This window comes from Phyllostomus discolor, chromosome 6 (assembly GCF_004126475.2).
Source record: "Phyllostomus discolor isolate MPI-MPIP mPhyDis1 chromosome 6, mPhyDis1.pri.v3, whole genome shotgun sequence".
NCBI classification, from domain to species: Eukaryota; Metazoa; Chordata; class Mammalia; order Chiroptera; family Phyllostomidae; genus Phyllostomus; species Phyllostomus discolor.
Window position 1 is genome coordinate 170,906,042 of NC_040908.2, and position 27,521 is coordinate 170,933,562.

Sequence of the window (27,521 nt, forward strand, 5' to 3'; positions counted from 1 at the left end):
TTGCAAAATGCTCCACGTGTATTTCCGGGACGGCTGGCCGCTCCCGAGGCCCAGGCGGAGCCGAGGCGGGGCTCTGCCTCCCGGCAGCTGGCCAGCAGCCGATGGCGGGTCCAGGTGACCGGCACGGACGGGGCCCCACGCGACACTGACGTCTGGGGGGGTGGCTGGACCCACGGCCAAAGGAGCCCCCGCCCACCGCCCGGGCGCTGGACAGGGAAGGGGGCTGGACGGTGCATCGGGGCTCGGCCCCCCAGCCCGCGGCTCAGGCTGCTGCCTGGGAGGCTGGACCTCGGGGAACGGGGACGAAGGGGGGTCTGTCGGGAGGGGCGGCCCATCAGGCTGCGGGAGAGGCCCGGGCCCGGCGGCTCCAGCGCCGGCGAGTGGCGTCCTGGCTCCGCGGGGGCCCCTCGGTGCGGCCCTGACCGAGGTCGCTGCTGAGGTCGCCGCCTCGGGGGTCGCACTGCAGGCCGGCGCAGCCGCACTCCTCCACCTGGGTGTAGCTGAAGGCCCGGCGGGAGCCGTCTGTGCAGCGCAGGGTCACGTTCTGGGGGGAGGCCCGCAGCTCCCGGCAGCAGCTGCAGCTGCGCTCCATCACGCCGGCCGCCAGGGAGAACCTGCAGGCGGGGTCGCTCAGCCGCTCAGCGCCGGGTGCGCCCCCGCTGCCCCCACCCCCCCTTCTCCCCTCAGGCCACCGCCGAGGCCGGGTCATTCCAAACAGGCCCAGGGCCTCAGCTGCACGGCCAGCCCAGCCTCAGCCCAGAGAGACCCCCGCTGGCCCCTTCCCGCCCCAGGGCGCTCCGGGGCTGAGCGGCTGCTCTCCCGCCTGTCCCACCCCTTGTCTGGGAACACGGCAGCCCGTGCTGCGCGGGAACCCACGGGCGGGAGGCTGGGGGGCTCACGTACACGGAGGTGGTGTCCCCGCAGTTGCCCTTGCAGTAGGCCAGGAGCACGGGCCCCTCGGAGCTGCAGCCCTGCACGCGGATGACCTCCGGCTTGTGGTGGACAGCACAGGTGGACCCTGGGCAGGGGCGCAGGAGGCGGTGGGGGCGTGGTCAGGATGGGCCAGGTGCTCCCCAGGCCCCCGCCCCACCCCCAGGCACGCCCACTCACTGTTCTGGGTTTGGGGTTCGGGACAGACGCGGCAGCAGCCATCCTCACTCAGCCGAGCCTGGTCCTGGGCCGACGAGGTGGGGGGGGGGGGCCGTTAGTGCTGAAGCAGCCCACCCAGAAGAGGGCACCGGGGACGCAGGGCCAGGCTCCGGCCGGAGCCGGACAGGGGCGCCACTGCTGGCCCTGCGTGCTGCCCGCCCCGTCCGCACTGGGCAAGGCCGGGCGGGGCTCTGGGGACTCACCGCCGGGCAGGTGAGCGAGGGGCATGTCGTCTTCGTGGTCACCACCACGAGCCCGTCCTGGTGCTTGTCACACTGGTGGGTCACACAGCGGTTCCCGGAGTCCGACCAGGACTCACCGGCCTGCAGGGGTCCGGGCCGGCAGGTGAGTCCTTCCCCAAGAGCAGGGGTGGGGGCCGCCTCCACCTGTCTGCCCCCACCCTGCGGCTCCCGGAGGAGCCCCCCTCCCCGCACTCGCCAGCCTCACCAGGAGCACGCCCTGCAGTGATGTGGGGTCTCTCTGGGGCCCTGGCCCCGCCCGCGGGGACCCTGCCCACTCAGCCCCATCACTGTCCCCACAAGGCCGCCCCTGCAGGCTGAGGTGGGCCTGGCCCGAGCCTGGCGTCGCTGGGGCCCCTGGGTTGCCTTTGCCCCCAGCCAGTCAGTGGGCAGCCGTGTGCTGCCCGGCCTGGGACTCCCCCACCGGCCCCGCCGGCTGCACTCACGTGGAAGAGGTGGGCGGAGCCGTCGCTGGCGTTCATGACGCAGGCCACCTGCACGCAGGACCCGCAGCAGCGCCCGCTCTGCGCCCGGTACTCGAAGCCCTGGGGGAGGGGCAGACGTGCGCCTGAGCCCTGCAGGCGCCGCTGCGTGGGGGGCTCAGGCGTGGGGGGCCTCGGGCGTGGGGGGGCGCTCACCATGGGGCAGTGGGTGCTGCAGGTCTCCGTCTCACAGCTGATGGTGAAGGCGTCGGCCGGGGGGCCGCTGGGCACCTCGCAGCGGCAGGTCTGGCAGAGGCTCGAGGAGACCACGGCGCCGGGCTGGGGGGTCGGGCCGCCAGCATCAGCCAGTGGGCACCGCGCTGGCCCGGGCAGCCCCTCCACGCCTGGGGACCTTCCCACCCCCAACCCCGTGACCCTCGGGGGCTCCCTCTCAGGGGCACAGCCTCTGGGGGGCTGGCGTCTCCGGGGTCCCAGCTGGGAGACACCAGGGTGGGGGGCCTTGTCGTGTTCAGACCACAGCAGGGTCCTGACCCTCAGCCCGTCCTCACCTGGTACAAGGTGCCGTTCACGCTGCAGACGGTCCAGCCTGCGTGGGAGGAGCAGAGGCCTGCAGACCCGCCCCCGGTGCCCGCCTTCCCCGCCCTCACCCCCTCCGACCCCCGTCCCCCGGCCACGCTGCCCAGCCTCCTGCGCACAGACACTGCCCAGCTCCCCGAGTGGCCCGTCCCAGCTGCACCCTGAGCGAGGCTGGGTCCCCAGGTCCACCCGGTGGGACACTCACCACATTTCTGGCTCAGGCAGCAGGCCCCGTCCTCATGGTACACGGTCTGGAGGGTGCCCTCGGGGCAGCCCGCGAGCGCGGGGCAGTGGCTGGCATTGCATGCTGTGGGGGGGGGGGGCACATGGAGAGGTCCTCAGGCCTGAGCGTTGTGCCCAGGAGTCTCCAGGGGGCGCTGGCCACCCCCCAGGGTGGGGCTCCCAGCCGGCCCCGTACGCCCACCCAAGTTGCCGATGAGGCTGCGGCAGGGGTGGGGGCTGCCCTGTCCTCCTTGGTCGTGTCCCCAGCTGCCAGCCCCAAGGTGACGTGTGTGTGGACCTTGGCAGACATGAGGGCAGCGGCCCACCCTCCCTGCCCCCAGCCCAGGACTCACCGCAGGTGTACTGGGGACAGCACTGGCCGGCCTGGGGGGCCACGGGCACAGGCACAAAGCCGGGCTCAGGGCAGGCGGGGGGCAGGGGGCAGGGCTGGCGCCGGCAGCTCAGGGTCCAGGTGCCATTCTCGCAGGTGCACTCCTGGCAGTCGAAGGTGACCGTGCGGCCCAGCTGCAAGGGGGACACGGGGAGCCCGGCCCTGCGTCACCTGCCCATCCCGGAGGGGGCGGCTCCGGAGGCTGGGACGCAGGGGAGCCTGAGGGAAGGGGCTTTAACAGGATGGGAGGTCACCCTGGCCGGTGTGGCTCAGCGGATTGGGTGCCGGCCTGCAGACCAGAGGGGCGCCGGTTCGATTCCCAGTCAGGGCGCATGTCTGGGTTGTGGGCCAGATCCCCAGCAGGGAGCGCACAAGAAGCAACCACACACTGATGTTTTTCTCCCTCCCTTCCCCTCTCTCTAAAAATAAATAAATAAAATCTTTAAAACCAATTGGGGGGCCTGTGGCCCCCAGGGGCCAGGAGAAGTGTGGGCAGGAGGCTCTGTGGGTGAGCAGCCCCTGACTTCCTTGTCTTAGCAGAGCAGGAGGGGTCCCTGTACAGGGCCGGGCCTCCTGGGCGCCCGTGCACGGAAGCCTCGCCGGCTCTGCTGGGACAGCCGTGCCCCTGTCCCCAGGCTGAGAGGCAGCCCTGCGGCCCAGAGTAACGCACTCACCTCCACAGGCTCCCCTCTGGGCCCCAGGCACCCTGGAGGGACAGAGGCCAAGGTCACTGCTGGGCAGCCACGGCCCATCCGGCCTTCAGGCCAGGACGGTGGGCCCAGCAGGCACAAAAAGCCCGTTGGGGCGGAAGGCCCCCCCACCAGCCCACCGCCGGGACGTACTGGGGCAGCCTGCAGGCACGCAGACTTCCGTGCTCGCGCTGAAAAGCATCATGTCCTCCGGACAGAAGCAGCCTTCCGTGATGGGGCTGATGTCCTGGAGGGCCCTGCGGGGGCGCAGAGGGTCAGCCTGGCCCCTGTGCCCTCCGGGGCAGGGGGAGGCCACCTCGGGGGCTCTGGGGCGACGGGAGGGGGGGGCAGGCACGTACACGAGGCTGGCGCCGCCATTGCCCCCATAGCAGTAGGAGGGGTTGGAGGGGCCGCAGGGCCGGTACTCCTTGTCGGCAGGGCAGGTGAAGGCTGCAGGAGAGAGAAGCCGCCCCTGAGGGAGGGCTCCAGCTGGGGGGCAACGTCCAGGACCCACCCCCCGGGGCCCCTGCTGGCCCGGGCAGCCAGGAAGCCCTCCTGTCCGTCCCAGAGCCAGTGTGCTCTGCCCTGGGGTCTGCCCTCTTCCTCCCGCCGGGAAGCCCACCCCTGCTGCTGCCGGGAGGGAGGCGGCCACTCACGGCAGGTGTGGTTGGTCCGGCCCCTCCAGTCGATGCACACGCCCTGGGCCGCGCACAGCGAGGCGTACAGCTCCAGGCCGGAGCACGCCACATCCTGCTTGGCCACGTGGCACCAGTCGAACTCACAGCCTTCGTAGTACGGCCTCGGGGGGATCACGGCGTGGCACGGCTCGAAGACGCTGTGGCACAGGGACACACGGCGTCCTGGGGCGGCCCTGCACCAGCCGGTGGCCCAGGCGTCCCCCGGGGAGGTCCCCCCCCCCGGGGAGGGACCCAGCCGCTGAGCCCGCCCAAGGACCCCGCGCCCGGGAGCCTGGACCATCTAGTGGAGGCAGGGCCCTGCCTCTCCACCCACTGGGCTCCCGCTGGGCGCCCCGCACCCTCCCAGCCTGGGCGAGGATGGCTGCACCCAGGCCCCCCGCCGGGGCTGCAGCAGAGCCGCGCACCCCCCCCCCCGCGCCCGGCACCCCCGGAACCTCACTCGCTCAGAATCAGCTGGCACACGGGCGAGGGCGGGCAGGGGGCGGGCGGCGAGGTTGTGGGCCTGCCTGCAGGGGGTGTCGGGGGCGGCCCGAGGCAGGACGGCTGGTCGGGGTTGGTCACCTTCCAGTGCCAGGACATGTCGGAGCAGGAGGCCACCACCGCCCCCCCGGGGAGACGGCACTCGTCCCTCGGGTTGTCCGTGCAGGTGCCTGGGGTGGGGGCGGGAGCCGGGCGGCTGGGACGGACGGCGGTGTCCCCGGGCTGCGCTCCACGGGTCCCCTGACCGCCCCCCTCCCCGTGCTTCCCTCCCCCAGGAAGCTGGGGCCTGGGGCCGTTCCCATGGAGGGCGGACAGGTGTGGGCCTTGGGCGTCCCTATAGGCCCAGGGCTCCAGCCCCCCCCCCCCCCGCCCACCCAGGGCCTCGCCAAGGCCGGTCCTCCTCCCGCTGGACTCCCAAGGTGACATTTGGTGACCAGGGACGGGGCGGGCTCACCGCACTGCCCCTCGGTGTTGTTGGTGAACTTGCTGAAGGGCACCTCCACGGAGAAGATCAGGCCGCTGAACATGACCCGGACGCCGATCTCCGGGATGCTCACGTACATCTTGATGCCGATCTGGGACACCAGGATGCCGCCCCTCCCGAAGCCCGGCCGGACCACCTCGCCGTTGAAGATGATCTAGACGCGGCGGCACGCCGGGAGCAAACGGGAGGCCTGGCCGTCAGCCGCCGCTCGCGCGCCCCGCCCACCCTGGGCAACCCTGGCGGGGGGGCGCCCCACCTCATTGGTCATCACCCCGCGGACGGGCCTGCGGGTCAGCACGACGCGGTCCTGCCGGTACTCGACGATGATGGACTGCGGGCAGGACAGCCCGTCCTCGGAGTCGCAGAAGTAGTTGTCGATGAGCACGCGGAAGTGGCCGTACACGGGCACGATCTGCTGCACCAGCACGTAGGTGCAGTTGTCCAGGAAGGTGTAGTAGGTGCCGTCAAAGGTGACGTAGTGCGGGTCGCCCCAGCCGCTGCACACGCCTGCGGGCGCGAGAAGGGCTCACGCGGGCCCGCCCCGCCCCCGGCCTCCTGCCCCGCCCCCGGCCTCCTGCCCCGCCCCCGTCTCCTGCCCCGCCCCCGGCCTCCTGCCCCGCCCCCGTCTCCTGCCCCGCCCCGCCCCATCCCTCATCAGCGTCTGCGCAGAATCCTCCGCTGCACCGGGCGGCTGTGCCCGCGGCAGGGAGGTCCTTCGGCCTTCCTACCCGAGCCCCGCCCCCGCCAGGCCCCGCCCCCGCCAGGCCCCGCCCCACCCTGCCGCTCACACTGGCACTGGTAGTGCTGGCAGCAGCCGTCCTCATCCGCCACCTTCAGGGCAGGGTAGCCGTTGGCGCAGGTGGGCTCCTGCACCTGAGGGCACGGGCGCGGCTGCACGGTGATGACGTTGTTGCCCTCGCAGGTGGCCTGAGAGCAGTTGGGCATGGCCCAGGTCTCGCCTCTCTGTGGAAGCAAAGACAGCTGGGGGCGCTGCCCACTGGCCGTCCAGGGACGCCCCTCAGGGCCCCCCGCCGGTGACGCTGTGACCCCACACACCCACTCTGGCATCGACCACGCACAGTGGTCCCCTGTCGCCCACAACCAGGAGAGTCTGAGCTCGGGCCCCACTCTCCCGGCTGCCAGGCCACACCCCAGGGTCCCCCGTGCAAAGCCCAGTAGTCAGTCACTGAAGCCAGGGCCTATTGGAAGGAGGCTGGGGTCCCCGGCTAGCCCGGGGGTCCCAATGAAAGGCAGAAAGGGGATGTTACCGTTCTTGGGGGGACTGCACTGGGACATCCGTGTGTGGTGACAGGCACGGGGGCCGAAGGGGAGGAGCCAGGCGTCGAGGTCGCGGGCTCCGGCGTGGGCGTGGGCGGCCCGGCACTGGTGGGGCAGGCGTGGTCAGTCTGCCGCACCACGTGGCAGTCCAGGCTGCACACAGCGTAGTAGCAGTGTCCAGTGAGGTCCGCCTCCTGGTATATAATGGACCCTGCATGGCAAGGGGACAGGTGTCAGCAGCCCCGGGGGCCTCCCTGTCACACGTCAACCAAATGAACCCTCCTGGTGTCTATGGTACTGCTCCATTCGGAGACAAACACCCTCCCCTTCCACCCCCCGGCCCCGGAGGAGGGGGCGCCCAGAAGGATGAAAGGACCACCACCACCACGCACACGCCACCCACCGGCAGGGTAGAGCTTGTCGGACACGCTGCAGTAGCACGTCGTGGGGGGTGGAGCAGACGGGCTGAGGGTGGTCACTGTACGAACCCTGGAGGTCCGCTCTGAGGTGCCCGGGGACGTCAAAGATGAAGTCGTATAGGGGGCCCCAGAGGTCACAGGGCAGCCTTCCGGGGGCTCACAGCACAGCACGCGGATCTCGTAGTTGAGGCACATCTTGAAGGGGCCCCGCTGGTCCCGGTTGCGGCACACCAGGCCCACGTCGGGGCTGCACCGCACCACCTGGCCCACACTCTCGATGCTGACCTCGGGGTGGTTCTCGGCGCGGCACTCCAGCTGCGTGACGTCCTCTGGCCTGCGGCAGATCTTCTCCTCGCTCCTGACGATGTTGCTGTAGGTTTCCAGGTCCCCTCCGTGGGGCCCCGGGGACGGGTAGTCCACGTCGAACCACTTGGTCCACCTGCACCGTGGCTGGCAGGAGGTGGTCCTGGGTGTGGAGTGGGTGGTAGCGGGTGCAGGAGCTGAGGTTGAGCTGGGTTTTGGCACAGGGGTTGTGGTGGTTTCTGGAACAAGGGTTGTCCTGGGTTCTGGCACAGGGGTTGTGGTGGTTTCTGGCACAGTGGTTGTCCTGGGTTCTGGCACAGGGGTTGTGGTGGTTTCTGGCACAGGGGTTGTGGTGGGTGCTGGCACAGGGGTTGTGGTGGGTGCTGGCACAGGGGTTGTCCTGGTTGTGACCACATGGGAAGTGGTGTCAGTTGTGCTAGACACACTCACACTTGGGGTCCTCGGCACTGTGACAGGTTGGTAGGTGGGGCAGCCTTCTCGGGGCTCACAGCACAGCACTCGGATCTCGTAGTTGAGGCACATCTTGAAGGGGCCCCGCTGGTCCCGGTTGTGGCACACCAGGCCCACGTCGGGGCTGCACCGCACCACCTGGCCCACACTCTCGATGCTGACCTCGGGGTGGTTCTCGGCGCGGCACTCCAGCTGCGTGACGTCCTCTGGCCTGCGGCAGATCTTCTCCCCGCTCCTGACGATGTTGCTGTAGGTTTCCAGGTCCCCTCCGTGGGGCCCTGGGGATGGGTAGTCCACGTCGAACCATTTGGTCCACCTGCACCGTGGCTGGCAGGAGGTGGTCCTGGGTGTGGAGTGGGTGGTAGTGGGTGCAGGAGCTGAGGTTGAGCTGGGTTTTGGCACAGGGGTTGTGGTGGTTTCTGGCACAAGGGTTGTCCTGGGTTCTGGCACAGGGGTTGTGGTGGTTTCTGGCACAGTGGTTGTCCTGGGTTCTGGCACAGGGGTTGTGGTGGTTTCTGGCACAGGGGTTGTGGTGGGTGCTGGCACAGGGGTTGTGCTGGTTTCTGGCACAGGGGTTGTGGTGGGTGCTGGCACAGGGGTTGTCCTGGTTGTGACCACATGGGAAGTGGTGTCAGTTGTGCTAGACACACTCACACTTGGGGTCCTTGGCACTGTGACAGGTTGGTAGGTGGGGCAGCCTTCTCGGGGCTCACAGCACAGCACTCGGATCTCGTAGTTGAGGCACATCTTGAAGGGGCCCCGCTGGTCCCGGTTGTGGCACACCAGGCCCACGTCGGGGCTGCACCGCACCACCTGGCCCACACTCTCGATGCTGACCTCGGGGTGGTTCTCGGCGCGGCACTCCAGCTGCGTGACGTCCTCTGGCCTGCGGCAGATCTTCTCCCCGCTCCTGACGATGTTGCTGTAGGTTTCCAGGTCCCCTCCGTGGGGCCCTGGGGATGGGTAGTCCACGTCGAACCACTTGGTCCACCTGCACCGTGGCTGGCAGGAGGTGGTCCTGGGTGTGGAGTGGGTGGTAGCGGGTGCAGGAGCTGAGGTTGAGCTGGGTTCTGGCACAGGGGTTGTGGTGGTTTCTGGCACAGCGGTTGTCCTGGTTTGGGGCACAGGTGTTGTGGTGGTTTCTGGCACAGGGGTTGTGCTGGTTTGGGGCACGGGGGTCGGCGTGGGTGCTGGCACAGGGGTTGTGGTGGTTTCTGGCACAGGGGTTGTGCTGGTTTGGGGCACAGGGGTTGTGGTGGTTTCTGGCACAGGGGTTGTGGTGGGTGCTGGCACAGGGGTTGTGCTGGTTTGGGGCACAGGGGTTGTGGTGGTTTCTGGCACAGGGGTTGTGGTGGGTGCTGGCACAGGGGTTGTGCTGGTTTGGGACACAGGGGTTGTGCTGGTTTGGGGCACAGGGGTTGTGGTGGTTTCTGGCATAGGGGTTGTGGTGGGTTCTGGCACAGGGGTTGTGCTGGTTTCTGGCACAGGTCTTGTCCTGGGTTTTGGCACAGGGGTTGTCCTGGTTGTGACCACATGGGAAGTGGTGTCAGTTGTGCTAGACACACTCACACTTGGGGTCCTCGGCACTGTGACAGGTTGGTAGGTGGGGCAGCCTTCTCGGGGCTCACAGCACAGCACGCGGATCTCGTAGTTGAGGCATATCTTGAAGGGGCCCCCCTGGTCCCGGTTGCGGCACACCAGGCCCACGTCGGGGCTGCACCGCACCACCTGGCCCACACTCTCGATGCTGACCTCGGGGTGGTTCTCGGCGCGGCACTCCAGCTGCGTGACATCCTCTGGCCTGCGGCAGATCTTCTCCCCGCTCCTGACGATGTTGCTGTAGGTTTCCAGGTCCCCTCCGTGGGGCCCTGGGGATGGGTAGTCCACGTCGAACCACTTGGTCCACCTGCACCGTGGCTGGCAGGAGGTGGTCCTGGGTGTGGAGTGGGTGGTAGCGGGTGCAGGAGCTGAGGTTGAGCTGGGTTCTGGCACAGGGGTTGTGCTGGTTTGGGGCACAAGGGTTGTCCTGGGTTCTGGCACAGGGGCTGTGGTGGTTTCTGGCACAGCAGTTGTCCTGGGTTCTGGCACATGGGTTGTGGTGGGTTCTGGCACAGGGGTTGTCCTGGGTTCTGGCACAGGGGTTGTGGTGGTTTCTGGCACAAGGGTTGTCCTGGGTTCTGGCACAGGGGCTGTGGTGGTTTCTGGCACAGCAGTTGTCCTGGGTTCTGGCACATGGGTTGTGGTGGGTTCTGGCACAGGGGTTGTCCTGGGTTCTGGCACAGGGGTTGTCCTGGGCTCTGGCACAGCGGTTGTGGTGGTTTCTGGCACAGGGGTTGTGGTGGTTTCTGGCACAGGGGTTGTGGTGGTTTCTGGCACAGGGGTTGTGCTGGTTTGGGGCACAGGGGTTGTGGTGGTTTCTGGCATAGGGGTTGTGGTGGTTTCTGGCACAGCGGTTGTCCTGGGTTCTGGCACAGGGGTTGTGGTGGTTTCTGGCACAGCGGTTGTCCTGGGTTCTGGCACAGGGGTTGTCCTGGGCTCTGGCACAGCGGTTGTGCTGGTTTGGGGCACAGGGGTTGTGGTGGTTTCTGGCACAGGGGTTGTGCTGGTTTGGGGCACAGGGGTTGTGGTGGTTTCTGGCGCAGGGGTTGTGCTGGTTTCTGGCACAGCGGTTGTGGTGGTTTCTGGCACAGGGGTTGTCCTGGGTTCTGGCACAGGGGTTGTGGTGGGTTCTGGCACAGCGGTTGTCCTGGGTTCTGGCACAGGGGTTGTCCTGGGCTCTGGCACAGGGGTTGTGGTGGTTTCTGGCACAGGGGTTGTCCTGGTTTGGGGCACAGGGGTTGTGCTGGTTTGGGGCACAGGGGTTGTGGTGGTTTCTGGCACAGGGGTTGTGCTGGTTTCGGGCACAGGGGTTGTGGTGGTTTCTGGCATAGGGGTTGTGGTGGTTTCTGGCACAGCGGTTGTCCTGGGTTCTGGCACAGGGGTTGTGGTGGTTTCTGGCACAGCGGTTGTCCTGGGTTCTGGCACAGGGGTTGTGGTGGTTTCTGGCACAGCGGTTGTCCTGGGTTCTGGCACAGGGGTTGTCCTGGGCTCTGGCACAGCGGTTGTGCTGGTTTGGGGCACAGGGGTTGTGGTGGTTTCTGGCACAGGGGTTGTGCTGGTTTCTGGCACAAGGGTTGTGGTGGTTTCTGGCGCAGGGGTTGTGGTGGTTTCTGGCACAGGGGTTGTGGTGGTTTCTGGCACAGGGGTTGTCCTGGGTTCTGGCACAGGGGTTGTGGTGGTTTCTGGCACAGCGGTTGTCCTGGGTTCTGGCACAGGGGTTGTGGTGGTTTCTGGCACAGCGGTTGTCCTGGGTTCTGGCACAGCGGTTGTGGTGGTTTCTGGCACAGGGGTTGTCCTGGGTTCTGGCACAGGGGTTGTGGTGGTTTCTGGCACAGGGGTTGTGCTGGTTTCTGGCACAGCGGTTGTGGTGGTTTCTGGCACAGGGGTTGTGGTGGGTTCTGGCACAGCGGTTGTCCTGGGTTCTGGCACAGGGGTTGTCCTGGGCTCTGGCACAGGGGTTGTGGTGGTTTCTGGCACAGGGGTTGTCCTGGTTTGGGGCACAGGGGTTGTGCTGGTTTGGGGCACAGGGGTTGTGGTGGTTTCTGGCACAGGGGTTGTGCTGGTTTGGGGCACAGGGGTTGTGGTGGTTTCTGGCACAGGGGTTGTGCTGGTTTGGGGCACAGGGGTTGTCCTGGGCTCTGGCACAGGGGTTGTTGTGGTTTCTGGCACGGGGGTTGTGCTGGTTTCTGGCATGGGTCTTGTCCTGGGTTTTGGCACAGGGGTTGTCCTGGTTGTGACCACATGGGAAGTGGTGTCAGTTGTGCTAGACACACTCACACTTGGGGTCCTCGGCACTGTGACAGGTTGGTAGGTGGGGCAGCCTTCTCGGGGCTCACAGCACAGCACTCGGATCTCGTAGTTGAGGCACATCTTGAAGGGGCCCTGCTGGTCCCGGTTGTGGCACACCAGGCCCATGTCGGGGCTGCACCGCACCACCTGGCCCACACTCTCGATGCTGACCTCGGGGTGGTTCTCGGCGCGGCACTCCAGCTGCGTGACGTCCTCTGGCCTGCGGCAGATCTTCTGCCCACTCCTGACGATGTTGCTGTAGGTTTCCAGGTCCCCTCCGTGGGGCCCTGGGGATGGGTAGTCCACGTCGAACCACTTGGTCCACCTGCACTGTGGCTGGCAGGAGGTGGTCCCGGGTGGTGTGACGTGTGTGCTGGCAGTGCCTGTGTCTGCTGAGCTGTCACTCCTGTGCTGTGTGGACACCACCAGGGTTCCAGTGGTCCGAGCGGCCTCTGACCGGGTTCTGGCTTCGTGTGGAGTCGAGCGCGTGGCCTCCGAGGTCAGCGGGGTGGTCCTTTCTCTGCACACATCCACCCACTGGCAGCACTGGATACGGATCTCGTAGTTGTAGCAGATGGGGGGCAGCTGGTCGCGGTTCCGGCACACCAGGCCCACGCTGCTGTTGCAGAGCACGACCTGCCCCAGCTCCGCCAGCGGCGTGTGCGGGAAGCTCACCGCCCGGCACTCCACCCGTCTGGGCCTCTCACAGAACTTATAGCCCTCGGATCTCAGGTTCTGAAAAGTGTCGAAATCTCCACCCTCAATACTGGCCTCGGGGTAGCTGCCATCGATCCAGCCGGTCCAGCTGCAGAACTCCTGCACGCAGGAGACCTGGCTGGGCTCCGGCGCGGCGCTGGAGCCCGAGGGTGGCGTCCTAGCGGCCGCGGAAGCGGGCACTGTGCTGGGGGTGGAGGGGGTTGTTCTCGCAGGTGTGGGGGTGCTGGGGGCCGTGCGGGAGGTGGTGGGGGCCGGGCCACTGGAGGTGGGGCAGGCCTGGGGAGTGCAGCACAGGACCCTGATCTGGTAGTTGTCGCAGAGCCCTGAAACCTGGTCCCTGTTGTAGCAGGTCAGCCCCACCGTCGGCGTGCACTCCACGCGGGGCCCCGGGGCCCGGAGCGACGCCTCGGGGGCGTCCTCCGTGCGGCACTCCACCGCCCTCGGCGCTCGGCAGACGGGGTACCCGTGGGCCCGCAGGTTGTCCAGCGTGTCGAAGTCCCCGCTGTCGATGCCCCGTCCGGGTCGGCTGACGTCCAGCCATGGTGACCACTGGCAGTCCTCCCCGCAGCCGGGGTGGGGGCTGACAGAGGCCGCCGAGGGCTGCGGCCTGGGGGACGTGCCTGGGGCGGTGGGTGGGGGTCTGCTCGGAGTGCCCGTGGGCGCCGGGCTCGTGGCGGGGCTGGGGCGCGTGCGGGGCCGGCCTGGGGAGCTCGTGGCTACGGGCAGAAGAGAAGGCAGAGGGGCCGGGTGTCAGGGGCCGGCCTGCACGTTGACCCTGTCCCTGTCCCCCGTCTGTCTGCTGCTTGGGGGCAGACAGGCAGTCTGCCCGCCTGTCTTTCTGACGGGCGCCCAGGCCCCGGAGGCGCCCCACACACGGCTGCTGGGGCACAGCCCTGAACACGCGGGCAAGTGGGTCCCATGGGCGGGAAGCTCCCCACGCACACCCGGAGTGGAATCTGGATGTGTGGCCCTGACAGCCAGAGTTCCGGGGACTCTTTTCTCTTGGGGGGACCTGTGAGAAGTCCCTGGGATGCCCCCAGAGTCGGGGGAGGCCCACGGGGTGAGGCAGCAGGACCCCAGGTGTACCCCTCCCAGCCAGCCTAGGTGCCTCTGCTGGCAGCCGCTGCCTGGGGCACACCAGACCCGCCAGGGAGACCCAGGGGGCCGCTTCTTTGCAACTACAGGGTGGCTGCCCTCCGCTCACTCCTGGGCAACCCCCCATCTGGGCGCCCCCCAATCCATTCTTGGGGCGAGGGGCGGCCCTGCACAGCCCCAGCACGTCTGCCTACCGATGGGCGGCGTGGAAAAGGAGAAGGTGGTGGTGGGGGCGGGGGTGCTGGGGCCGCAGGGGTGGACGCTCCTCTCGATGGTGCCGTTGGCCCCGCAGCGGGCGGAGATGCAGCCCCCGGTGCCGTCCGTCGTGTGGTAGATGACGTCCCCCGGACGGAAGTGGCGCCCACCATAGGTGCAGACACAGGCTGTGGGGAACAGGACGGCTGGGCACGTCAGGGGCCAGGGGCGCAGGAGGGCACCCCGAGGCCCCGAACCCAAAGAGGGCCCCCGGCGCTCACCCTCGGCATTGTAGGTGCACTGCACGCCGCTCTCGGTGCAGACGCTGCGGCAGGAGGAGGAAGGGGAGTCTGGTTTGCGGGGCGTCCGGGCGGGGGTGGAGGGCGAGGCAGGCGGGAGCCACCCCGCAGGGGTGCCCTGGGGAGCCTGCAGCCACACCTTCCCCATCCGTGACCAGTGAGCCCGCGCTGCTGACGGCTTCCTCTCTGGGACAGCGTCTGGGGTCCCGGAGGCTCAGGCTCCGCCCCCGGCCCCACCCGGCCCCTTCCAGGTTCAGGCTCCGCCCCCAGCCCCACCCGGCCCCTTCCAGGCTCAGGCTCCGCCCCCGGCCCCACCCGGCCCCTTCCAGGCTCAGGCTCCGCCCCCGGCCCCACCCGGCCCCTTCCAGGCTCAGGCTCCGCCCCCGGCCCCACCCAGCCCCTTCCAGGCTCAGGCTCCGCCCCCGGCCCCACCCGGCCCCTTCCAGGCTCAGGCTCCGCCCCCAGCCCCACCCGGCCCCTTCCAGGCTCAGGCTCCGCCCCCGGCCCCACCCAGCCCCTTCCAGGCTCAGGCTCCGCCCCCGGCCCCACCCGGCCCCTTCCAGGCTCAGGCTCCGCCCCCGGCCCCACCCGGCCCCTTCCAGGCTCAGGCTCCGCCCCCGGCCCCTTCCAGGTTCAGGCTCCGCCCCCAGCCCCACCCGGCCCCTTCCAGGCCCCGCCCCGTCCGGCAACCGGGAGGCCCTTTAGGAAACCCAGGCCACAGAAACCCCTCCTGGCGCCCCCCCCCCAGAGGTGGCAGTGGGTGCTGGCCCAGGTGAATGCCCCCGAGCTCCTGGCTCCCGCCGTGGAGTCGCTCACCAGGAGTAGCAGTTCTTGTCCGAGGGCACTGCCGCGCCCGGCCCGTACGACTTGCCCTGGACCTGGCAGGGCAGCGGCGGGGGTGGGGACGGGCACGCGGCCACGCACTGCATGTTGTCCTCATCGAAGATGGGGGCCTCCGCGGGGCACTGGGGATAGCAGCCTGCGGGCCGGAGGGGCCTGAGTCCCAGCCGGATGCACTGCCGGCCGCCTCGCCCCCACGCCCCCCCCCCCAGCCCTGGGCCCCTGCCACGCCCCAGGGAGTGCCAGGAAGCACCCGCACAGGCGCCTCGAGGGGTCAGGAAGAGCTCAGCCCGCCACGGTCCCCGGGCCCCAGAACAGCCCACCTTCCAGGCCCTGGGTGTCATGCAGGCAGCGTCCACTGGGGTTCCGGCAGGTGCGCAGGCAGGGCGCCCCGCAGGGCTGGTAGTGCCACTCGCACTGGCCCTCGGGGTTGTAGTAGTCGCAGAACAGGGCTGCGGGGCGGGGGCGGGGGGGCAAGGACACGCTCAGCGGGCTGCCCCGGCCCGCAGCAGCCCCAGGGAAGCGCCCTGGAGGGGCGGCGCGGGCCCCAAACGCTGCAGGTTCCCATGCACCCCGATCCTTCACCAAGTCTTGTGGGCTGTCCCCCGCTCCCCGTAACTCTGCCGTGGAGCCAGAATTCTGGGGCTCAGGCGGGCAGCTGGGCAGTGGGCAGCGGGCCGGCTCAGGGTCCGGCCGCAGCAGCTCCCCAGCCTCGCCGCCCTCTGGCCAGACCCTCTGTGCTGGACGGGGTGGGGGTGGGGCTCTGCGGACCCTTCAGTTCCAGAAAGTTCCACTACACCTGCCATGTCTCCATCAGCAACGTACCCCTTCCTTCTCCTTTCAAAGCCGCCCCGCCCACCCCTCCCCCCGTGGGAGAGCGAGGGCACTCACGGCAGACGTCGGGGGTGCGCCAGGACACGCACACGCCCACCTCGTGGCAGGCCTGGGCGTAGGCGGCCACGGCCGTGCAGAAGCACTCGCAGTCGCCGCCCGCGTCGCAGGCGCACGCGTCGCTCACGCAGGCCTCGTAGTACTTGGTGGGGTCGACCTGCGGGGGGATGGGCCTCAGATTCCGGGGCCCCATCCCCGTGGGCTCTTGGGGGATCGGGCCTGCCTTGTGCGTGGGGCTTAGGGGCTTAGGGGCAGCCGACGTGTGCTCCCGCATGGCTGGTCCTCAGGGGTGGCCCCGCCCCAGCCAGGCAACTCCGCCCCCTGGTCTCCCCCGTGCCCCCCCCACCCCCGCAGCGTCCTGCGTACGTGGGCGTGGCACGCCTGGAAGACGGCGCCGTTGAGGACGCTGCACTGCTTCTGCGCCCAGGACTTGCGGTAGGGGTTGGCGGTGCAGGGGTCCCTGGGCGCCGGGGCGTCCGGGCAGGACGGGGAGAACTTCCAGCTGTTGCCGAACTCCAGGGCGTCGCCCGCCACCGACTGGCTCCGCGTGGTGAAGTCGTTGAGGGCGTTGTCGTCGAAGTTCCCGCACAGCCCGCAGACCCTCCCCTGCGGACGCGGGGACAGGCGGGCGCGTGGGGCGGGGCTGCAGGGGGCAGCCTGGCTGGGGGCGCGGGGTGAGTGCCGGCGGCCCGTGCTGTGCCCCAGCCTCTCCCGCAGGAGGCAGGAGGCGGGGTGCGGGCGGGGCAGGGCCAGGCGCCCCTGTGTGAGGCTCCGTGGGGGCCTTCCGGGTGCTGACCGGGGTGCTGACCCGGGACCGCGCCTGGGTGTGGCCTTAGGCGGAAACAGGGTCTCCGCTGAGCAGCAATAAAGAGGAAGGCATCTTGGATCGGGCGGGCGGGTCTAGCGGCGAGTGTCCTTCTGGGACGAGGACATGAGCACAGAGACACACGCGGTGACAAGTTTCGTGGTCACGGGGACACAGGTTGGGGTGGTGCAGCCACCAGCCCGGGGTGCCAGTGGCCCCAGAAGCTGGAAGGGGCTGGAAGGAGCGTCCGGGGAGCCAGCCCTGTGGCACCGGGACTGGACTTTGGGGTCCAGATGGTGTGTCAGGGGTGTCCCGGCATCCACAGGACCCTGACACCACAGTACAGCGCCTCCTGCTGGCCTCCTCCCTGCAGGCGCTCCGGGCCACCCCCTCCTCCTTCTCTGTCCCTGCCTGCCCCCCTCTGTCTCCATCTCTCTGCCTCTCTGTGTCTCTCCGTCTCTCTGCCTCTCTGTCCTTCTCCCCAGCCCCACACCCCCCGCGGCCCCCATGGTCTGGGGCAAGGGCAGTGGTCAGTGGGGGGGTGTGGAACCTCACCTTGAACTCGGGGCTGAGTCTGAGGAAGATGCTGGTCTTCTTGTCCCACAGCAGCACCAGGCCGGCCTCGGTGTCCACCACCAGGTAGATGCCCACCTGGCGGATGGCGTAGGGCGCCTCCTGGCCCGCGGCCTTCTGGATCACCTCCACTTTCCCCTCGCTCAGCTTCAGCTCGTAGCTCTGCACAGGGAGGGGGTCCCTCAGAGCCTGGGACCCCAGGCTGCCCCCCCCAGAGGGTCCCCCAGCCCCAGGGTGCCACCCTGGCTCCGGCGTGGGAAAGCGGCCTTCCTTGGGGTTCCTGGAGCCTCCCAGGGGGTGCCCCAGCCCCCGCCCAGCCCCCCACTCACCCCCAGGAAGATCTTGATGGCCTTGGAGCAGGTGGTCCCCGTGGTGCCGCAGGGGACGTTCTCGGTGACAACGCGGAAGGCGTCCTGGGAGCTGCCGTTCCCTCCGCAGTGGTCCTGTGGGGACAAGGCGGCCGCTCACCTTCCCGAGAGGAGGCCCGGCAGGCCGAGGCGGGCGGCGCTGCGGGACCTCGGGGGGCAGGGGCCGTGGTGACCGCACCTGGACCAGCGTGTACTCGCAGTTCCCGCTGAAGCTATAGCGCTGCCCATCGAAGGTGAGGTAGTGGCCGTCCCCGTACACGGCGCAGGTGGCCAGGCAGGGCTCGTCCGTGCACTGCCACATCCGGTTCTGACAGGTGCTGGGGGCAGGGGCGCTGGTCAGACCCGACTCCGGCGGGTGGGGCGGGGTGGGGGTGTGGCGCCCTCCCAGAGGCTCCGAGGGGGCCCTCCGGGCACTGACCGGGGCACCGTCTCAGGCCCAAGGCCTTGCCAGCTGGGGCGCAGCACCCACGGCAGGAGCGCCCCCCCGATGGGGCCCCCCAGGACGCCACGTACCAGGTGTTGCAGCCCACCCGGATGGTCTGGCCGGCCTGGTAGCTGGCCTCGTTGTGCATGCAGGGGCAGTCAGCCGCAGCGATGCAGCCACCCTCGCCGTCGGCCACCAGCCCGTCAGGACACACGCAGCCGGGCACGCACTGGGGGCTGTACTGGGGGCGGACAGACACCTCAGTGGACGGGGCCTGCGCCCGGCCGGGTGGCCTCTGGGGGGGCCCCAGGGACAGCGGGCCCAACGGGTTCTCAGGCAGGGGCCTCCACAGGGGCCCAGGAGGGGCGAGCGGGCCTGGGGTGGCCGGTGGTCAGCGGGGGCGTGGGGGTCGCGGGTCACTCACACAGTCCATGTCCAGGGTGTGGCAGCTCTTCTGGCAGCCGGCCCCGGTGGCGCCGGCCGAGGCGTTGCGGCAGTCGGCGTAGACCATGGGCGGGGCGCAGACTGCGGGAGGAGGGGGGCCGTTCAGGGCCGCCCCTCCCAGCCCGCTCTGAGGGACATGCCGCTGCCCGCCCCACCCGTGGCCCCAGTCTGCACATGTGCGTGTGTGCATGAACGTGTGTTCAGCATGTGCATCTGTGGTGGTGCGTGTACGGCGTGAGTGTCTGTGCACCTGTGTGCGTGTTCGGCTTGTGTGTGCCATGCGTGTGCCCACAGCCCCCCCCGCACTCCCCTCACTGAGCCCAGAGGGCAGAGGCTGCGGAACTGAGACCCTGATAGCCACCCCCACCCCCACACGGACTCGAGGGGCACCACAGGGAAAACACTGAGGCCCCCTCCTTCCTTCCCTACTTCTGGGCTCACCTGGGTCAGGGGTGTGGCCTCCGATGCAGGTCAGTGTGCCCTTAGTGCAGGTGCTGTGGGGAGAGGGCGGTCAGAGGGGCCTGCCCCGCCCACCTGCCCTGCCCACCTGCCCCGCCCGGCCTCAGGGCTCCTACCAGACAGCCCCTTGCTGGTGCACAGACTCCCCGCTGGGGATCACCGAGGCGCCGAGGTAACAGGGACAGCTGGCGGCGGGCACACACTTGCCCTTGTCGTCCAGGAAGGTGCCGTGGGGGCAGGTGCAGCCGTCCACGGGCACGAAGCTTATGCCACAGGTGGGGTCCTCGTTGCTCAGGGCCCGGCAGGTGGGCTGGCAGGTGCTGATGTGCTCCTGGTAGGTCATCGACTTGGGACAGTTTTCCATGGCCTTTGCTGGGGGATGCGAGGAAGAGGGTGGCAGTCAGGACACAGTGGCCGTCCCCAGGCCCCCTGGCTGCCCGTCTGTCCCAGGCCCGCCCTCCTGGGCGGCGTCCCGGGGCTCCCGGGTGTCTGTGCAGGGGTCGGGGGCCCACGGAGACCGCCTGGGCCGCACACTCACTGCAGACGCCGGCCCTCCAGCCGCTGAGCGGCACGCCCCGGGCGGCGCATGCGCGGACGTAGGAGGCCAGGGCGGCGCACAGGCAGTCCTCGCTCCTCTCGCAGTTGCAGGTGTCGAACAGGCAGTGCTGCGGGCGGGCGGCGGGCGTCAGGGGGCGTCCCCGACACGGCCGCCCCGGCCTCCTCGGGACCCCCCCTCCACAGACCCCGCGCGGAGCCGAGGCCCTGGGGCCCCCGTGTCCAGGACCTGATGCGCCCAGCCCTGCCCGGCGGCCTCAGACGCCGAAGCCCCTCCGCCACAGCTGAGTGTCAGCCGGGGGCTCGAAGGGACTCGGGCGCACGCGGTGAGGGTCTGGCTGAAGGAAGGGGGGCGAGGGAGGGAAGCCTGGAGACCGCCGGCCCCAGGCACCGGCCACGGTCCTGCGGACCACACTGGGCCTGCTGGTCCCCTGCCGGCGGCTGTGCGGCCAAGGGGCGGGGCAGTGGGCGGTGTTACCGAGTAGTAGGTGCCGGGGCTCACGGCGGCGTGGCACCGGGCGAAGGGGCCTTGCGGGTCCGTCAGCCGAGAGCACCAGTGCTGCGCGTACTTCTCTGTGGGCGGAGGGCGGAGGGCGTCGGGGGCGGCCGGGGCACCTGCCTTCCACCCCGAACTCCCCACCTGCCACCGCGGGCAGGCCCCCAGGCTCCTGCCGGACGCCCCCAGCCTCCGGTGCCTTTTCACCCGGAACTCACCGTGGCCAAAACGGACACACCCGTTGGTGAGCTGCGGGTCTACCACCTGGCGACCCCCCTCAGGACCAGCTGGACGGCCGGAGGCCTGGTCCAGGAGGCTGGCGGGCGGGCCCACGTACCGTTCTCCACGCTGAGGGCACAGGGGTCCTCGAAGCTGTTCCGGACGTTGGGGCAGGCGGCCTGCGTCTTCCAGGTGTTGGCGAAGGCGGCGGCCGTGCCCTCCACCACGCCGCTGAGGGTCCGGAAGTCGTCGGCCTGGTTCTGGTTGAAGTTCCCGCAGAGACCTGGGGGCGTGGGGTCAGGGAGCGCCCATGAGACCCATGAGGCCCGGCAGCCAAGGGTGGGCTCCGGCACCTGGGGGGTGGGGGGTGGCGCGGCGCCTCTTACCGCAGGTCAGCCCCCGGAGCTCGGGCGCCAGCCTCAGGAAGACCTGCATGGTGGGCACCAGCTGCACGTCCACCTGCAGGCCCAGGTTGGTCTGGGCGATGATGAAGAAGGTCGAGGGTCTGAAGACCGTGATGTTGGCTGTGGACGAGGAGAGGGGGGTCTCAGTGACGTCCTAGGAGTGGGGCCCCCCGGGGCACGGGGCCGGCGCTCTCACCTGTCGAGACGGGCAGCTGCGCGTAGACCTGGTCCACAAACACCTCCCCGCCGGCCTGGACCGTGACGACCTGCGGGCAGCAGGGGCGTTGGCAGGGGGCTGGGCAGAGCTGCCGGTGCCCCCGCCTCCCCCAGAGGCTGTGAACCCTGCCCGGGAGGCCCCTGCCCTGGGAGGAGGAGCTGAGGACCCGCATCCCCAGGGCCCCATGCTCATCCCAAGCCCTCCTCCAAGGGCCAAGGACGGGGAAGTTCTTTAATCATGTAAAAGTCGATGCGATTTCACAACTCGGAGAGGCTCCCACCCTCTCCACGGGCCGGTGGGAGCAGGCGTGGAGGCCCTGCAGCCTGCCTGAGCGGCTTCTCTGGGGACGGTCGCCGGGGAGACCCAGAGGGGGACGCAGAGAAGGAGAGAGTGGAAGGGTCCCGGGGCCGCGCCTGGCGCTGGCTGTCCACGTCTGGGCCGCGGTCCCTGGCCGCGAGGCCGCGCCCCGCCCCCTTCGCCTGAGCCCCGCACTCACCGTCCGCCCCGCGCGCAGGCTCAGGGTCAGGCTCCTCAGGCAGGTCTCGCTGTCTGTCAGCCCGCACCTGCGCAGCTCGGCCAGCACGGTGAAGGCGCTGCCATTGCAGGGCTGCGGCAGACACCGTCCTCAGGCCCCGCCCAGCCCGCCGCCGCCCCTCCCCCTCCAACCCCCACCCCCCGCCCACCCTGGAAACACTGTGGAGGGCGAGGCTCAGGGACCCGGGGTGGCCGCCGCCACCACTGCAGGCAGCCCGGGCAGGGGGCGGGCTGGGAGTGGGCCCGAGGCGGGACGCCGTCCCGGAAGCCGCACCTTGGCCAGCACGTAGCTGCAGTCCCCGTGCACCGTGTAGGGCTTCTCGTCGAACGTGGAGAAGTGGGCGCCTCCCAGCACCGAGCAGGTGCCGGGGCACGGAACCTCCCGGCAGCTCCACCGGCCTCCAGAGCAGGTGCTGAGAGCAGGGAGAGGCCCTGGGTCCCGGCCCCGCACCCGCCTCCTCCCCCAGGCTGCCCCCCCCCCCCGCCTCCCTGCACAGCGGGAGGCCGTCCCAGTGCTCATCTGGGGGGGGGGGGGCATGAGCGGGGCCACCCGGGGCACATCTAGGGGAGAGGAGGGCAGGGCCTGGGGCTCTACCAGTTGCTGCAGTCTGTGGAGTAGACGGCCCCCGGCGCGTAGGTGGCGCCGTTGTGCGTACAGGGACACTGAGACACGGGGACGCAGCCCGTCTGGCCGATGTCGTCAAGCACCATCCCTGCAGAGACGGGCGGTGTGTGTGGCAGGTGCTGGGTGGGCTGAGTCCACCGTGTGCGCGTGTGGGAGGGTCGGGCCTTCTGCCCCTGGCGGTCCTGCCTCGCAGGGGCTCCTCGGACCCCGGGGCGGAGGGACACGATGGGCGGGGTCAGGCTGGAGGGCGGCAGTGCCAGCCGCCTGCGGGGGGCAGCAGTGGGGCGCAGGGCTCCGACTCACCCTCCGGGCAGAAGCAGCCGGCCACGCAGTGGTCCTCGCAGGCCTGGGAGTGCTCCAGGTTGGAGCAGGTGTCGGCGCAGGGCGAGCCGCACTCTCGGTACTGCATGTTGAGGGGGCACGTCTGAGCTGCGGGGAGGAGGGCGGGGCCGCGTCACCTGCTGCCCCTGCCTCGGGGCCAAGGCGGGACGGCGGGGCGGGGCCGTGGGGACACTCACGGCAGAGGCCCGGGCCCCGCCAGTCCAGGGGCAGCCCCCCGGCGTGGGCGCACTGGCGGGAGTACTCGGCGAGCGTGTGGCAGGCGCAGCTGGCGAGGTCGGCGGCTTCGCGGCAGAGGCAGAGGTCCTGCTGGCAGGCCTGCACGTAGCTGCTGGCGTCCACCAGGGGGCGGCAGCCCAGGAACCGCTCGCTGAGCAGCAGCTCCTCGCAGAGGCCCTGGGCGGAGCGGGGACCGGGGCGGCTGAGGCTGGGCTCTCAAGGCTGCTGGGGTCGCCGTCTCCCCCGCCCCAACGCCCCACAGCCCCGCGAGCAGGACCCCCGCGCCACCCAGGCTCGTCCACACTGGGGCTTACCAGGCCAGTGGAGCAGCCCGTCGTGGGCTCCGGGTCGGGGGCGGGGTCCTGACACTGCTCCGTGGGGCCGTCCATCTTCTGCAGGCTCCCGAACTCCACGGGGCTCAGCCTGACGCCTGCGGGAAGCACAGTGCCGGGTTCGGCGGGTTCCCCGTGCGCCCTTGCCGCCCCCGGAGCCTGAGGTGTCCTAGCTACACCCGCCTCCCCCTCCCACGCTGCCAGGCTAAACCTCAGCTCCACCGGAGGTTCGGGGGTCTGAGGGGACCTGAGGAGCCTCCCAGCACAGGGCTGAGGCCAGCGCACAGCCCCGGGGGTGGGGGGTGACCCTGAGCTCCTGCCAGCCTCCGGGGCTGGCCTCCCTGCCCAGGGCCACTGCACGCTTGAGCAGGCTGGGTCCCCCAGGGCTGGAAGCCCCTCATGGGTGGGATTCATGGGCCCGGCAGAGGGCACCTGGGGATTGTGCAGGTTGCACAAGAGGCCACACGGCCTGGTGGCAAAGTCTCGGAGACAGAGTAGTGACAGGGTCTGACTTCAGGTGAGGGTGTGCGTCAGAGCAGCCTGGCTGCGACCAGGACCTGCCACCACCCTCGGACAGCACGCCCGCTGTGTGCCGGGACCACGCTGGCGTGCAGGCGAGCGAGTGTGCACGCTGGAACCGCCTGGGTGTGAGTGGGTGTATCTGGGTAGGTGTGTGCACAGCTGTGTGCGGGGGGTCTGCATGTGTGTGTGTGTGCACAGCTGAGTGTGTGTGTGCACAGCTGAGTGCAGGTGTGTGTGCACAGCTGAGTGGCGGGTGCAGGTGTCCCCCACATCGAGGACACCTGATTGGGGCCCGCCGTGCGGGGGTGTGGGGCCCGAGCGGGAGCAGACAGGGGCGGCCGAGCGGGGCTCACCGTGGGAGATGAGCTCGTTGAAGATGGGGACGCCGTTGAAGTCCCCGCAGAGCCCGCAGGTCTGGTTGGCGAACTTGGGGTCCAGCTCGAGCTGGAACAAGAGGACACATCAGACGCCCGGCCCACCGGGGATGCCTGGGACGGAAAGGGCAGGTGGGGCATGGTGCCAGGCCTCCCCAAGGGGGCACCGGGGCTGCCCAGGGGAGACCTGGGCCGTGGGCATCCCCACGCTGCCCATGGGCACAAGACCTCAAGCAGGCAGGGCCTGTCCTGAGGGGGATGCCATTCAGGGCGGGGTCTGAACTTCCCGCCCTCCCTCACCCAGGGCCCTGCCCCTCGGGGGGTGGCGGCTGCCGGGCAGCAGGTCCCCTGCTGCCCCCGGACCCACCAGGAGGCTGTCGTCCTGGTTCCACATGAAGACCAGGCCCAGCCTGGCGGACACCTTCAGGTAGTTGGCGCTGTGCTCCAGGAGGACGCCGGACTGGCTGAAGGGCAGCTGGGTCCTGCGGAGAGGGGCCCACTCAGGCTCGAGGGGTGTGTGAGGGCGGAGCAGCAGAGGGTCCCCACGGTCATGGGGGGGGACAAGGCCACCATGCCAGGAACAGTGCCCGTGGGCACGATAGGGACAGGCCCCGGAGCTCTGCGAGGGGACTGCTCAGGGGCAGCCAGGAGCCCGGGGGGCCGAGCGCAGGGCGCGCCCCGCCCAGCTCCTCTCGGGGTGACCCCACGTCCCTCCCACGACCACCTGGAAACGTCCGGGGCCGTCCCGGGGCCAGACTCACGGGCGGCCATTGACCAGGACGGAGCCCTTGGTCAGCTCGAGGACCAAGCCGTTGAGCTTCATGGTGACCTTGCTCAGCGTGGTGGCGCTGGGCTCCCCGCCGCGGCGGAGCTGCACGTTGAAGTCCTCGTAGGCGGCCCCGCAGTGTGAGGAGAAGACGTAGTTGCAGCGGCCGGGGAAGCGGAAGACGTCGCCGTCGAAGGTCTTGAAGTGGAAGTCGCCCCAGGTGCTGCAGACCCGCCCGTTGTGGGCCGGGTTCAGGGCTGCGGGGAGAGCAGCAGCCATGCTGAGGGCACTCCGCCCGCACCCCACGAGCCTGGACCCGAACGTGCCGCCACCACCGGAGGGCGGGTGTCTGGGGACGTCCTGCCAGGACCCGGGTGGCGCTTCCCACGCCCACCCAGACGGGGCCCCCTGAACGCAGGGCCCTCAGTCCAGCCTGGGGGCGGGGGGGGGGGGGCGGTCTCACTCACCTCGCACCACGGCGGCCGTCTTCAGAGGCGGGAGGACGGTCGCCCCGAGGAGTGGGTCGCCTGTGGGAACAGGGGTGTTGGTGCCCGGCCCCCCACTGCCAGGCACAGCTCCCGAGGTGTGGGGGGTCTCTGCACCCCTGGAGATGTGGCCTCCCAAGCCGGTGGAGTCCTCCGGGTCCGGCCTCCCTGCCTGTCCGGCACTCATGCTTGGGCAGCTCTCCCCCGACCTTCCCTTCTGCTCGGCCACCACCCGGGCCACCTGGCCCAGGAGGCCTTTGCACGGGGGGGAGGGGGGGGTCCTTGCACCCAGAATCTCAACCATGCCGGGAATCGGCACCCGTGGCTGGAGAAAGTCCTGCGGGAGCAGAGGTCAGGGCAGGGAGCTCCTGGGAGCTGTTGGGGGAGGTGCCCCCCACCACCCGCCTGTCCCAGAGCCGTGAGGACCGCCATGCGGGTGGGCACAGAGATGCCCAGATGGGCCGCCTGCCAGCCCTGCCAACGGCCGGAGGACACAGGTGCAGCTCTGTGACCGGGACCGACAGGGAGCCCGGGCGACGGGAGAGCTCAGTGGGCCTGCCGGCCCGCCGGCCCCGTCTGCAGTGTGATGAGGAGACAGCAAGTGGCCTGCAGGTGCCCAACCGCTCCGTGTATGTGGGGGGGTCCCCTAGCCCCCGAGTCCTGGCCCCTTGGTGGGGCCGGCTGGGGGGCACCCACGGTGAGTGGCCCCTCAGGGACCACCAGCGGGGGCAGCTCTGACAGGTGGGGCAGACTCACCGCCGGGTGCCCAGGGGATGGCAGAGACTGGGCGCTGCCCCTCGCCAGGCTCCGAGGGTCTGTGCAGGGCCCCGCCTGCGGGAAGAGGATCGGCAGGGCCTGAGCAGGGGCAGGCGGCCCTTGGAGGGGCTGGGGTCTGCCCCTGCTCGGAGCTGCAGGTGCTGGGAGTGTTGCCTAGGCCCACGGCCGAGCCGCCACGACCCTCCTCAAGCATCCCCTCAGCGGGGCCCACGAGCATCTAGGGGTCCCCGGCCCCACCCTCCTTTCTTCAGGGCCACCCAATCATTCAAAATGAGGGCCCACCACAGGCCAAGCCCGGTGTCCCAGCTCGGAACAAGGGACAACATGGGTTTGGGCAGCAGCCACCCAGGGCCGCGCAGCCTCTGAGGGGCCATTGGGTGAAAGGCAGGGCTCCCGACAGCTTGTCAGGAGGCCACCAGGCTCTGCAGGAGCACGTGGAGCAGGTTGGGGACCCGGGGCCCCAGAGTGGGGGGGGCTTTCTCTGAATGGGGTGCTGAGGGCCACTGAGCAGGGGCCCAGGCACAGGGCGCCAGGGCAGGGCCGAGGGACGGCCGTGTGGGCCCCAAGGACACCCTGAGAACCCTGAGGCTGACCTCTGGGGCCTCGGAGACAGCCCAGCCCAGCAGGGGAGGCGCCAGGCCCAGCCCCGGGACCCTGAAGGCGAGGACAGGGTCAGGGGCCGGTAGCTGTGAGCAGCAGAGTTGGTTGAGAGGTGTGAGCCAGGGACTGCCCACTGCAGGGGGGGTGGGATGCAGCTCCCCCTCAGGTCCCCGCAGCCCCACAGCCCCACCCCACCCCCACCCCAGGAGCAGGAAACTGCGGGCAGCTGGAGCCAGGCAGGGCCGCCCCGTGCCCGGGAGCTGCTCAAGGACACACTCAGCTTGCCTGGAGCCAGACCAGGGCTGCCCTGGACTCAGAGGGACCGGGGCCCTGCGGCCAGCGAGAGGAGCCGGCAGAAGGAGCCTCACCTGGGTGCTGGGCGCAGGCCAGGGCCAGGGCCAGGGCCCAGAGAGTAGCCACCTCCCTGCGGCCGACCCCCATGGTGCGGAGGAAGGGGAGAAGCCCAGCGGCTGCCTCTGAGGAGGGACCTGAGTTGGCCGGAGGCTTTTGTAGCCCCGGAGCTGGCCGCGGCCCCGGTGACTTCACCTGGGTGGGAGGGGCAGGCCTGGCTCCCCTCGTCCAGGTAAACAGTGGGCGCTGGCTTTGGGCTGGCCGGAGCCAGGCAGAACTGAGCCTGTGTGCCAGGTGGGGGTGGGCTTGCTGAGGGCTCCCCACATCCCGGTCCCAGGCGTCCTCCTGCTGGACCCCCTCCCCCCGGGGAGTTTCTCTGGGCTCCTGTCCCTGCAGCCAGCCCCCGTGGTCCCTGGTGCCCAGAGGGGCCACAGGTCCCCACGCCTCATGGAGGGCCAGCTTCGGCCTCACTGCAGATGGGCTCGGGGGCGGCCCCCCAGGGACAGGCCCTCCCCACCGTGCAGCCCCAGCCCAGCGCTGCTTTGGCCCCTGGCTGGGCTTCTGGCTCCTGGCCCCGCTCAGGTGCTGGGCAGCTCGGCCCACACGTGGGCCTGTGGCTGTGAGGGGCTGGAGTGTCTGTGCCCACCCAGCGGGGAGATGCCCGCACATCAGGTCTGCCCTGGTGGGCCCCGGCAGGGGAGGCTCCGCGGTGCAGGTCGCCCGGCCCCTACCCCAGGTGTGAGCACTGCGTGGGGCTGGGACCGGGCTCCCCTTCCTGTGCAGCCGAACACCCTGCCGAGGCGGTGGACTGCCCACAGGTAGGCCTGACCGGGAGGCCCTGCCTGGAGAGGGGGCGCAGGTCAGGG

At 70.1% G+C, this 27,521-nt stretch overlaps 1 protein-coding gene across 1 annotated transcript; it reads right to left on the reverse strand.

The window, feature by feature from the left end:
* MUC5AC (mucin 5AC, oligomeric mucus/gel-forming) lies at positions 1-26,779 on the reverse strand. The gene is made up of 51 exons (XM_036030038.1): positions 26,673-26,779; positions 25,684-25,758; positions 24,910-24,969; positions 24,438-24,699; positions 24,044-24,158; positions 23,656-23,746; positions 22,763-22,878; positions 22,409-22,625; positions 22,194-22,319; positions 21,861-21,978; positions 21,540-21,678; positions 21,228-21,338; positions 20,711-20,780; positions 20,497-20,634; positions 20,229-20,393; positions 19,874-19,968; positions 19,379-19,505; positions 18,957-19,212; positions 18,823-18,875; positions 18,362-18,462; positions 18,027-18,178; positions 17,692-17,830; positions 17,475-17,588; positions 17,128-17,307; positions 16,134-16,373; positions 15,768-15,924; positions 15,200-15,328; positions 14,853-15,015; positions 14,019-14,062; positions 13,737-13,925; positions 11,650-13,163; positions 10,198-11,505; positions 7,053-10,137; positions 6,640-6,860; positions 6,160-6,334; positions 5,628-5,878; positions 5,342-5,525; positions 4,847-5,057; positions 4,366-4,544; positions 4,069-4,159; positions 3,863-3,966; positions 3,695-3,726; positions 2,983-3,154; positions 2,613-2,714; positions 2,380-2,417; positions 2,027-2,149; positions 1,835-1,933; positions 1,353-1,472; positions 1,111-1,174; positions 904-1,018; positions 1-614 (listed from the first exon to the last, which is right to left on the reverse strand). The coding sequence occupies exons 1-51, from the start codon at positions 26,743-26,745 to the stop codon at positions 335-337; spliced, it is 12,483 nt and encodes a 4,160-aa protein (XP_035885931.1). The 5' UTR covers positions 26,746-26,779; the 3' UTR covers positions 1-334.
* Between the last annotated feature and the right edge of the window lie 742 nt (positions 26,780-27,521).